General features: G+C 42.3%; 1 protein-coding gene across 3 annotated transcripts in view; it reads left to right on the forward strand.

Annotated features, from left to right (window-relative positions):
• Positions 1-12376, forward strand: part of ACTR3B (actin related protein 3B) — a 43447-nt gene that overhangs the window by 15473 nt on the left and 15598 nt on the right. For 2 of the 3 annotated variants that reach the window (XM_014076038.2, XM_014076039.2), the window contains exons 4-7: positions 2613-2723; positions 4205-4300; positions 5365-5472; positions 12034-12177. In XM_014076038.2, the coding sequence (XP_013931513.2) occupies positions 2613-2723; positions 4205-4300; positions 5365-5472; positions 12034-12177 (459 nt within the window). Of the gene's footprint in view, positions 1-2553; positions 2724-4204; positions 4301-5364; positions 5473-12033; positions 12178-12376 lie in introns of all 3 variants that reach the window. The other variant, XM_014076040.2, reaches the window with a different exon arrangement.

A 12376-nucleotide genomic window follows, 5' to 3' on the forward strand; every position in this document is an offset into this window, starting at 1 on the left:
ACCATTTGTCCCAGATTTCGTGATATTCCGTCTCATTCTGTCCATCTCTGCACACGTCAGTATCTTATTTATTATTTCTTGTTCCTAGGGAATCTCCTTATTTTTCCATTTCTGTGCAAAAACCAGTCTTGCCGCCGATAAAATAATGCAGCATTAAATATAGTCAAACCTTTTTGGAGTCCATAGGCTGTCAGTTGACTTTGTTATCTAGTTTCATTATTGGATGGAAAGTTGGAGGGTGTTGAAAATAAAGTTATTATTTATTTTCCATGTGAGTTCATAGACTGCTAAAATCTCAGGTGAAAACCCGCTGCTTTAAACTTAACTAAACAACTCTAGAATTCCCACTCAGCCTGGTCATCAGGGAGTTGAAGTCCCAACCAATTTTGAAGTCAATTTTTCCTTCCGAGTAAGAATTATTACATCTAGTTGATCCCAATTCCCTGAACCTTTTCCTTCGTTCTCCTCTTCTGAAGTCTAATGTAGGCCCTTCTACTTTGCTACTGTATTTTTGTATCTGTGCTGACTATCAGCCATCTAGGTCATAATTGCCTCAAAGGTGCTTTTTTGCTTTTTCAAAAGGCAACAATTTTTTCCTTGATGAAGCCATTTTGCTTCTCATCCAAGAGGTTTCTGACAGAACTGAAGAACTGAACAAGCGTCTTGGGTGAGAAGTGAAACATTTTCCTCAAAGGGGAAAAAACAAAAACAAATTCCAGGTTCCTTTTAAAATAGCACCTTTGAGAATAGTGCATTTTGTTATCTCTTGCTTTCTCTAAAGCAGAGGTCTTCAAACTTGGCAGCTTTAAGACTTGTGGACTTCAACTCCCAGAATACTCCAGCCAGCATAGCTGGCTGGAGAATTCTGGGAGTTGAAATCCACAAGTCTTAAAGTTGTCAAGTTTGAAGACCTCTGCTCTAAAGCTTACAAAAAGATGCATTTATTGAAAGGAAGATCCAGCAGGAGAGACCTTTGAGGAAACCAAAGTAAGAACAAATTTGGCAGACAGTTGAGTTAGAAATTTACAAAACTATTGGAAGTTACCAGAGCGCTGAAAAAATGGACCAATCACCTTTTTTGACGCTTATGACCATTGCAGCATCCTCATGGTCATGTGATCAAAATTCGAGCGCTTAGTAATTGGAACTTACTTATGATGGTTGCACTGTTCCAGGGTCATGTGACCACCATTTATAACTTTCCCAGATGGCTTCTGATAAGCAAAGCCAATGGGAGAAGCAGGATTCGCTTAAGGACCACACGATTCATTAAGAACTGCAGTAATGGGCAAAAAGGCCGTAAAATGGGACTTAAAATGGAGATTAATTGTTCTGTCAGGAAATTTCTCCTCAGTTCTAGGTTGCTTCTCTCCTTGATTAGTTTCCACCCATTGCTTCTTGTTCTACTCTCAGGTGCCTTGGAGAATAGTTTGACTCCCTCTTCTTTGTGGCAACCCCTGAGATATTGGAACACTGCTGTCATGTCTCCCCTAGTCCTTCTTTTCATCAAACTAGTCATAAAATGAAGCAGACACACTTAGCAACAGAATTTTTGGGTTCACTTGTGGTCGTAAGTCATCCATACTCCAAAGGGTCACCTTGACAATTTCTTGAGAGGCCCCTATATCTTATTTGGTTTGATCTGGTGCCTTTTGTCTGAGCAGATGGCTCCCTATCTAACTTGTACGTAGGCACCTGTCCTTAGAATATAGAATTGCAGAGTTGGAAGGGACCTTGGAGGTCTTCTAGTCCAACCCTCTGCTTAGACAGGAAACCCTGCACCACGTCAGACAAATGGTTGTCCAATCTCTTCTTTAAAACTTCCAGTGTTGGAGCATTCACAACTTCTGGAGGCAAGTTCTTCCACTGATTTATTGTTCTCACTGCCAGGAAATTCCTCCTTAGTTCTAAGTTGCTTCTCTCCTGGATTAGTTTCCACCCATTGATTCTTGTTCTACCCTCTGGTGCTTTGGAGAATAGCTTGACTCCCTCTTCTTTGTGGCAACTCCTGAGATGTTGGAAGACTGCTATCATGTCACCCCTAGTCCTTCTTTTAATCAAACTAGACATACCCAGTTCCTGCAACCGTTCTTCATATGTTTTAGTCTCCAGTCCCCTAACCATCTTATTGCTCTTCTCTGCACTCTTTCTAGAGTCTCCACATCTTTTTTACATCACGGTGACCAAAATGGGATGCAGTATTCCAAGTGTGGCTCACCAAGGCATTATAAAGTAGTATCAACATTTCACAGGATCTTGATTTTATCCCTCTGTTGATGCACCCTGGAACTGTGTTGGCTTTTTTGGCAGCTGCTGCACACGGCTGGCTCATATTTAAATGGTTGTCCACTAGGACTCAAGATTCTTCTCACAGTTACTACTATTGAGCAAGGTACCACCTATGCTGTACCTGTGCATTTCGTTTTTCTTGCCTAAATGTAGAACCTTACTTTTTGCATCATTGAATTTCATTTTGTTAGATAGCGCCCAATATTCAAAACTATCAAGATCCTGCTGAATCTTAATGATAGAACAGACCTTTGTTTCTTCAAGGTAAAGATGACACATTCATTCATGGAATGATGCTGTGGTTCCTTTCTCCTTCACTTCAGTGGCCTATCCGGCATGGCATGGTGGAAGACTGGGATCTGATGGAAAGGTTCATGGAACACATTATTTTTAAGTATCTCCGGGCTGAACCAGAAGATCACTATTTTTTAATGGTAAGACCAACAGGCAAATGATACCATACATCACGCTTAAGTATTGTTGGTAATACATTTTGACATTAATAATATAAATACATACTGTTATGGCCTGCTAGTGGCCAGCAGAGTTGGTGGCAGATTCGGACAGTGAGGAGGTTGGAGAGGAACATGGGCCAGTCCTGGAGTCTGGGGAAGGCTCTGATGAGGGCTCTTTGTCAGAGGCAGAGAGGGGGCCAGAGTTGTCTGACAGTCATCAGCTGCCTTTGGAGTCAGATATCAGTGGGGCGGAAGGACAGCTGGAGTCTGTTCCTGATGTGCGCATGCGCAGAGCTGCCAGGACAAGGGAACAGCTAAGGAACAAGGGCTGACTCGGGAGTAAAGGCACAGGTGGACGGAGAATGGCCCCTCCCATAGGAACAAAGAGGAGCGAAAGGGGAGTTTGCAGGAGACAATTAGTTCAATTCATTAGGGTGAAGAGCTGTTCTTGACTTCTTGCCAAGTAATTGCTGCTATAGCATGGCCTTTGGAAGATATCGGCCTGCAACACTCCAAGGCTGATAAGGTCTGTAGTTGTGGAATCTCATGAAAGACTGTTTTCCGGGACTTTGCAGGAGAGGAATTCCTTTCAACCTAAATAAAAGAGGTTTTATCGGGAAGAGGAGTCTGCTTCATGATCTTGGGAAGCCTAGGTCAGAAAACACACACACACACACACAGACAGACAGACAGACACCATACATGCTTAATAGAAAAAAAGTGACTTGGGAAAGTCCACATCACTTTCATTTCATTTTTCATTTATACTTTATTTGTATGCCGCCCTTTTCCCTGAGGGGACTCAGGGCGGCTCACAGTTGAAGGGGAAGGGGAAGACAGACAAGTTACAAACATAGAGTCATACACCGTTAAAAACACAACAGTCACACCATTCGAGTGGGGTTACAAGTCGTTAGCCCCAGGCCTGTTGGAACAGCCAGCTTTTAAGGGCTATGCGGAAGGTCTGGAGGGTGGTGAGGGTACGAATCTCCACGGGGATTTCGTTCCAGAGGGTCGGAGCAGCCACCGAGAAGGCTCTCTCACAAATGGTTGGAACTTGGAGCAGGATTTATTTGACAAATAGATGCACAATCCTGATTTTATCCAAAGGATACACACACAGTGTCCCTTTTTAAAAAAATATTATCCTAAGAATCTCTATAAATAACATGTTTCTTAGAGTCTGGAGAGCCAAAGTGGGAGAATAAATAGGGTAGAATATTATGTTAAGCACTAAAGAAAACAAGGAGACAGTAAATATTTAATACCAGTTTAATTGTTGTCAATGTATTAAAAATAATTTAGCCATCAGTTCACTAGCTGTATTCTTGATTTGATAGCCCCTGTCAAACCTTTAGCTGTCAGAAAAGAGAATTACAATAAACACAAATGCTGTCTATTAACCTTGATAAAATATATGATTGATATCTTTTTTGTTTAACTCTGTCTTTTGAAAATAGACTGAACCGCCGTTGAACACCCCTGAAAACCGAGAATATCTTGCAGAGATCATGTTTGAATCATTTAACATACCTGGACTTTATATTGCTGTGCAGGTAAAATCAAATAAATTCTTCCTGGAACAATGCTGCTTTTGGCATTGGAAACAGTGTATTTAGTTCTCTCCCTCTCTCCCCCTCCCAGTAAATTCTGGAAGAGAAGTTGATATGATTAAGTAGGGTGTCCAAAAGATGAAGATGGCAGTTGCAACACCTGTTAAAAAAAGAACAGAGTTTGAATCATGCAGCTGTAGGTCCCATCTTACTTTTTTTTTTAACCCTCTCAGCAAATGTCTGTGTGATTGATGTAGGGAAAGTATTTTCATTTGGCTAATGTAGAAATGTTAAGAGTTACTGCTGAAGACCTGATTGTATATAAATAGAAAGAGGAAGTTGTGTCATTCTTACAAAGTCAATTTGTTTCAAGGAAGGGAGGGAGGGAGGGAGGGAGGAAGGAAGGAAGGAAGGAAGGAAGGAAGGAAGGAAGGAAGGAAGGAAGAAAGGAAGAAAGGCTTTTGCTGTGATCTCACTCTATATTTCATCTCTGTAGCAAAGATTATTTTATTTAACTATTTTCCAATTTTTTCCATTTTGCATCATTGCATAATTTTAGCCTTTAAGACAGCCCTGTTTCTTTCCTATCCATACCCTACTCCAGGAACCTACCATAATCTCATCATTATATTGGTTTGTAGACTAACTAGCATGGGGACCAGAGATAACATCTGTAGAAGTGGAAAGCATTATTCTATGGCAGTGTTTCTCAATCTTAGCAAGACCGTGGATTTAAACACCAAGAATTCTGGGAATTGAAGTCCACAGCTCTCCAAATTGGTCTAGGAAATGTTAGTTTAGGAAGTCCATTCTGCCCTATGGGTGCAGAAGATGTAGAAAGTGCTTTTGTTTTTGTTTTTAATTATTTTTATTTTTATTAAAATGTCTTTTACATTTTCTTTTCTTTGGTTTTTTTTTTTCTAAAAAAAAAGAGGAAAACTGATATTTAGTCTTTTATTTTTTAATTTATTTTATGTATAGAGTCTCACTTGGGCTGGGAATTTACCAACTATTTGGGAAATTGGTAAGAAATTCTATATTACTGTTTTTCAAATTAACTTTCACAGGCCGTGTTAGCCTTAGCTGCATCCTGGACTTCACGACAAGTTGGGAACCGTACCTTAACTGGCACAGTGATCGACAGCGGTGATGGGGTGACTCATGTCATTCCAGTGGTAAGTACGATATACAAGTAACCCTTGACTAAGCATTCACGTAATGATGGCTCAAAATTACAAATGGCCTTGAAAAAAATGATTGTACTGTTCTCTCATTTACAACTGTGCAACACTTTGACAGTCACATGATTGCTTATGGGATCCCAATTTGGGTATTTGGCAGCTCTCATTTATGAGTGATTACAGTGTCATACTACAGTCACACAATCACAATTTGCAATCTTTTATGTTGATTTTTGGCAAAAAAAAAAATAGCCCATTGGGAAAGCTGGATTCGGTTAACGTGATTTGTTTAACAACTGCAATGAATGTACTTAATGTTTGCTGCATAAATTGTTGTAAATTTGGGTCCAAACCAGGGGTGGGTTCCTGCTAGTACTAACCTCTTCTATAGAAGAGGTTCCACAAATCTACAGTGCCGTTTAGAAACGGTTCCAGATCCCTCCCCCCACCCGTCCACACATCATCAAGATGAAGTGCGAGAGGAGGAATTCTGGGTGTTGAAGGCCACAAGTATTAAAGCTGTCAAGTTTGAACACCCCTGGAGTTTTTTTTCTAAAGGGTTAGGGGTGTAAGGGTCTTGTAACTTGACAGCTTTAAGACTTGCACACTTCAATGCCAGAGTTCCTGAGCCAACATGACTGGAGGAGGTATTCTGGGAATTGAAGTCCACAAGTCTTAAAGCTGTCAAGTTTGAACACCCCTGGGGTTTTTTTTTCTAAAGGGTTAGGGGTGCAAGGGTCTTGTAACTTGATAGCTTTAAGACTTGCATGCTTCAAATTCCAGAATTTCTGAGCCAACATTTGGGTTGCTAAGCAAGAGTGTTGTTAAGTGAGTTTCACCACATTTTACAAGTTGGCCACGCCCACCCAGTCACATGGCTGGCAAGCCACTGCCACCTGGTCACATGGCCAGCAAGCCACTCCCACTCAGTCACATGGTCAGCCAGCCACTCCCACAAACCAGGCCACACCTACAGAAGAGGTTCTAAAATAAATTGAAACCCACCACTGGTCCAAACTGACAAGACTGCAATGATTTATGATAGAAATTCCACTTTCAGTTGTGGTCATAAGTTAAGGAAGCCCCCATGTTATTTTTGTTGTTGTTGTTTTGGGGTCCTGCTGATTGCACCAGAAAGTAAGTCATAGAAATGTGTTAAAGCAGTGCAATTGCTTTGGAAGATGTACTTGGGAAGACATAGGAATGTGAAGACAACACTGATCTGTGCAGTGGTTTAACAACCGGTTTGCTAAGTGTGTGCATTGCGTGCGCACGTGCGCTTGCGTGCAGCACTGAAAATGGAGCATTTAGAAGCTCAGCTGCTTACTTTCCAAGTCAGCAATGGTAAGTAGAACAGCGAAAAGGTGGGGGTGGGGGGGGAATCAGCTATGCTGCACGATTGTGATGAGCTAGAAAGCAGGAAATAACAAACAGGATAGGGCGGATGTGGCCATCAGAATCAGTGAGCTACCGGTTCGCCCGAACCGGTCTGAACCAGCTGAATACTACTTCTGTATCTGTGGATGTATCTTTAAAGCAAACACATCTGCTTCCAGAACCTTCTGCATCGTATCTGAAATCATAGAATTTATGATCTGGACACTCTCCGCCAGGGGGGTTTGCAGGAGTGTCAAAAAACTGCACGGTTGTGTGCCCCCTTTACTTTTTTTTTTTTTTTGACACAAACACACCCTCCTGCATCAGCATTCTCTCTTCAAAATAGGAAATAGACATTTATAACAAAATCAAATATCTTCAGCTGCACTATACTAATTACTGATTACTGCATTTCAGAGGACTGTTTGCAACACACAGGAGTCAATATGTAAAACTGAGTTATTCAAGGAACTATTTTGCACATGTACTAAAAAATGACCGAGACTCACTTCTCGAGCAGTTATGTGAGCTTTGCAAACGATGCATCTTTTTTTTAGCCATTTGTTGCTAAGCAAGGCATTTGTTAAGTGAATTTGGCTCTGTTTTACAACCGCTGTTGCCGTGGTTATTAAGTGAATCACTGCAGTTTTTAAGAGTACCACGGTTGTTAAGTGAATCTCAATTAACTTTCCTTTTCAAAAAGTCACAAAAGGGATCACATGACCCTGGGAATACTGCAACTGTCATAAATATGAGTCAGTTGCCAAGCATCCAAATTTTGGTCATGTGACCATGGGGATGCAGCAATGGTCATAAGTGTGAAAAAGAGTCATAAGTCACTCTCTCAGTGCTGTTGTAACTTTGAATGTTCAATAAACAAATTGTTATAAGTTGAGGACTTTCTGTACTTCTCTTCAATTTGCCCAACCTGGAACATTTTGCTTGCTCTTTAAAAACAGGCAAAAGTTTATTTTTCAGCTATCCAAAACATGTCACAGTTTCATATCTATTCAGTATTTAAATCAATATTTCTTTAAAAAAGTGACTTCCATAATATAAATTTAATAAAAAACATTTTTGGCTGCAAGCCATCCCTGAAATGCTAGTTGGGTATTTTTTAACTGCTTTTATTCTTTAATTTACTTGTTAAAAAAGGTCCAGAGTTTTGTATGTACCTTTCACCTCTCCAGAATCAGCCTCTACTTAATTTTTTTAAAAAAAATGCAATAATATTTGAGAGGGAAAAAAAAGGGTTACTGAATTAGGAATCACCCAATTAAACCTGTTTAGATAAACAGGAAAAGAAAAATCAGCCTACAGAGTACTTAAAATGCTGACAGACATTTAAAAAGACCTCTGTGGCTCTAAAACTTTTGAATGAATTTGACCAATTTTTCCTGAGAAAGCTATTTATTTATTAAACAAATCTATATAGCCCTCAACTCACACATTGTGATTACGGGTGGCATACAGCAATAAAAATCCACTGTTAATAATTTTAACACCCTCCTCCATCTAGAAGGCAAGGGACGTGGTGGCTCAGTGGCTAAGACGCTGAGCTTGTCAATCACAAAGGTTGGCAGTTCGGCGGTTTGAATCCATAGCGCCCCCTAACGGAGGCAGCGCCCATTACTTGTCCCAGCTTCTGCCAACCTAGCAGTTTGAAAGCACGTAAAAAATGCAAGTAGAAAAATAGGAGCCACCTTTGGAGGGAAGGTAACAGCGTTTTGTGTGCCTTTGGCGTCCAGTCATGCTGACCACATGACCACAGAGACCTCTTCAGACAGCGCTGGCTCTTCGGCTTTGAAACGAAGATGAGCACCGCCTCCCTAGAGTCGGGAACGACTAGCAAATATGTGTGAGGGGAACCTTTACCTTTATCATCTAGAGGTGTCAACAACAGATTCAGATAAAATACTTGATCAGCTTTTAAAGCCCACTGACAAAACTATGCCTTCAAGGACTTGTATCAAAATAATCAGGTGGGGGCCAATCTTATCTCTGGGGGAATGATGTTCCAAGAAAAGGGAGCCACCACAGAGAAGGCCCTTTTTCTAGGTCCCACCAGATAGACTTCCTTGATAGATGGGACCTTGATCAATGTCTTGCTTTCCTGCTCTGATGGGCCAGGTGGATATAATCGATCTCTGTGGCAAAGACTTAATCTTAGATGCCTACCCACTCCCTAGTGCCAATATGGTGGATTTGGACCAAGTTGGAAATGGAGAATATAATGAGCAGTATTTCAAGGTCTTATGCCAAGGGAGAGGGGATTTTGTATGCAGTCATCCGTATTCCACAAAAATATCTCCAGAGATTATTTTCACTGCAATATTTTCCATTTGCTTTTCGGATTGCAGAATGTGGTGGCGTAGTATGTCTTTGGCATTGCTATTTGAAAAAAAAGAGGGCAAAAGTCCCCACATAGTCTTCAAAACCAAAGGATATTCATAGGGTAAGATAAAAAAATGTCAAGATTGCAGCTGCAACAGTACAATGGACTGTTGCCATGAGCTTCACACACTGAGGTCACTCTTGCCATAATCCATTGGACACATAAAAAATTGGTAAGTTTCGGGGTGGGCTGATGGGAGTTCGCAGGGGTTTGGGAGAACTTCTAGCTAAGATTCTGTGCAGTTCGGAGAACTCCCAAATCACACTCCTGGCTGGCTCCTTCCCTTCCCAGGAATCCCCGATTCCACCACAAAACCGCGGTAGACTAAAGCGCGTGTGACTAAAGCGCGGTGACAAAACCGCACCGTCAAAACCACGCGACAACAGCGCGCTGACAACAGCGCGCTGTAACATAACCCTAAAAATAACCCTAAACCTAACCCTAAACCTAACGCTAAACCTACCCTAAACCTAACCCTAAACCTAAACCTAACCCTAAACCTTACCTTGTTAAATCGCACTTCTGTTGGCGCGCTGTTGTCGGCGCGCTGTTGTCGGCGCACTTTTGACATCGCGGTTTTAGCGCCACGGTGTTGTCGGCACGCTTTTGACGTTCGCGGTTATGTCGTGCCACGGGAATCCCCACGCCGCCCATTTTGGATACAGCTAAGTGCAGGGTGTGCATGAAGGCTCGGGGGGGAGGGGAGGGAAGAACGGACCTACCAGAAGTTCGAGAAGGTCAGAAACGGGCTGGTTTCCTGCCTCCAGAGGGCCTCTATAGCCTGAAGAGGCTGTTTTTGTCCTCCCAGAGGCTCGAAAAAAGGCTCTGGAGCCCAGGGAGGGCAAAATGCTCCCCCCCCTAGTTGCAGGAGGCTGACCAGGCCACACCCACATGGTCATACCCACCCAGCAACCGGGCAGAGAACCCCTTGCTAAACCTTTTGAAGCCCATCCTTGATAGGTTTCATGTTACAATGAACCTCTCTAGGGCAGGGGTCACAAACTGCGGCTCTGGAGCTGCATGTGGCTCTTTCCTCCCTCTGCTGCGGCTCTGTCACCGGTCGGCGCAACAATTTTGAGAGGAGCTTCGGGGGGGGGGGGGGAGAAGAGAAGCACAGTGCGCCAGGAGAAGACTCTATGGCAAGGGGAGGGTTTTCCAGTTGTCTCCACAATTGATAGGGCTTTCGGTTATGACAGGTAGAGGAAAAAGTACGCTGTGCTAGAAGGGGACTCAATGGTGGTGGTGGTGGGGAACTGAACTTCCGGTCAGCTCCAGAATTGAACAGGGGGCTTCCGGTAAGGACCTTTATGGCTCCCGGTGTTTTCTTTTCTGTGGGAAACGGTTCCAAATGGCTCTTTGAATGTTTACGTTTGCCGACCCCTGCTCTAGGGGATATTATGATCCGTTTCCAAAGTTTCAATGGCCACTCCTCCTGTCACATGACTGTGCCTTGGGTGTTGAGCAAAACGGCCATATTTATGGCTGTTTGCATTGCCCATGTGACCCTCTTTTATGATAGTTGGCCATTCCATAACCAACTTTGAGTTCGCTTAATGGTCATGCTGTTCATTTAATGGCTGCCATGCTTGCTTAACCCCTGCTGCAAAAAAGTTTGCAAAATCGGGCTGGTCACATAACCAACCTGATTTGCACTGCCACAACATATGGCCTTACCAAGTAGGCTCCCTTATGGTCATCTATTGAGGAACAGGGGTTTTTTAGACCCATTATGTCTAATTATATCATAAGTTCAGTTATTGTGTTTCCATAGCTAGCTCATTTTGCAGGTAGAGGATGCACTTTGAAAAGCTAAAATCTGAAACTCTGTTAGGTAATACAGATAATCCTTGATTTACTCACTCAGGGACCATTTGAAGCTACAAGAGTGCTGAAAAAAACCTGACTTACAACCAGTGCTCGTCCTTATAACTGTTATAGCATCCCCATGGTCAACTGATTAAAATTTGGGCGCTTGGCAATGGGCCTGTATTTTCAATGGTTGCTGTGTCCTTAGCTCACATGATCACCATTTGCAACCTTCCCAGCTAACGTGACCCGTCAAAAGCGCGGATGGCAAAAGCGTGATCGACAAAATCGCGCCTTTGACGTCATCACAGCGCGACGAAAAAGATCGAAAAATTCAAATAAAAATTAATAAAAATTAAATTAAAGCAAGCCGATTCACATAAAGGTTAGGGTTAGGGTTAGGTTAAGGGTTAGGGTTAGCTTTAGAGCGTTAGCGTTAGCGTTAGGGTTAGGATAAGGGTTAGCGTTAGGTTTTTCGTTACTTTAACGGTTAGGTTTAGGGTTAGGTTTAGGGTTAGGTTAAGGGTTAGGTTTAGGGTTAGGTTTAGGGTTAGGTTTGGGGGGCTTAGGGTAAGGTTTTCGCTTTATTTTTACATTTTTCGATCTTTTTCGTCGCGCTGTGATGACGTCACAGCGCGCTTTTGTCGAGCGCGATTTTGTCCTACGCGCTTTTGTGGTGGAACCCCCAGCTAACTTCCAACAAACAAAGTCAATGTGGTAATTTAGAATCACTTAGCAACTGCAGTGATTCACTTGACAAACCATGACAAAAATGACATAAAATGAAGTGCAATTCACTTAACAACAAGGGAATTGTTAGTCAATGCTTGCTTAATAGTGGAAATTCTGGTCCCAACTGTGGTTGCAAGCCAAGGACTACCATAATTGATTGAAAAGCAGAATGCATTCAGCCCCAAATTCTGAACTGGTTACTGTTGGAAGTCTAAAGCTAAGTAACTTTTCCCCCCCTTTGGAAGGCAGAAGGTTACGTGATTGGCAGCTGCATCAAGCACATCCCCGTTGCAGGAAGAGACATCACGTATTTTATTCAGCAACTCCTAAGGGAAAGGGAGATGGGAATTCCTCCGGAGCAATCCCTGGAGACAGCAAAAGCTATAAAGGTAAATACTTTTCTATTTCACTAAATTCTGCAGAACAGATTTTGGGGGAATCGGTAATGTAAAGGGTGCTTCCCGTGGTCTCTGGATAGCGCATTCATTTTAAGAGGATGGTACAAGGGAGTTGTAAAATGTTCTATCGCAGAATACCTTAATCCCAGAATAGGTTGCTCTAGTCTCAAAACAGATTGCTTTTCACAGG

Source organism: Thamnophis sirtalis, unplaced genomic scaffold (assembly GCF_051295495.1).
Source record: "Thamnophis sirtalis isolate CommonGarterSnake01/CBP01778 unplaced genomic scaffold, rThaSir2_p1.2 scaffold_4, whole genome shotgun sequence".
In the NCBI taxonomy this organism is placed as follows: Eukaryota; Metazoa; Chordata; class Lepidosauria; order Squamata; family Natricidae; genus Thamnophis; species Thamnophis sirtalis.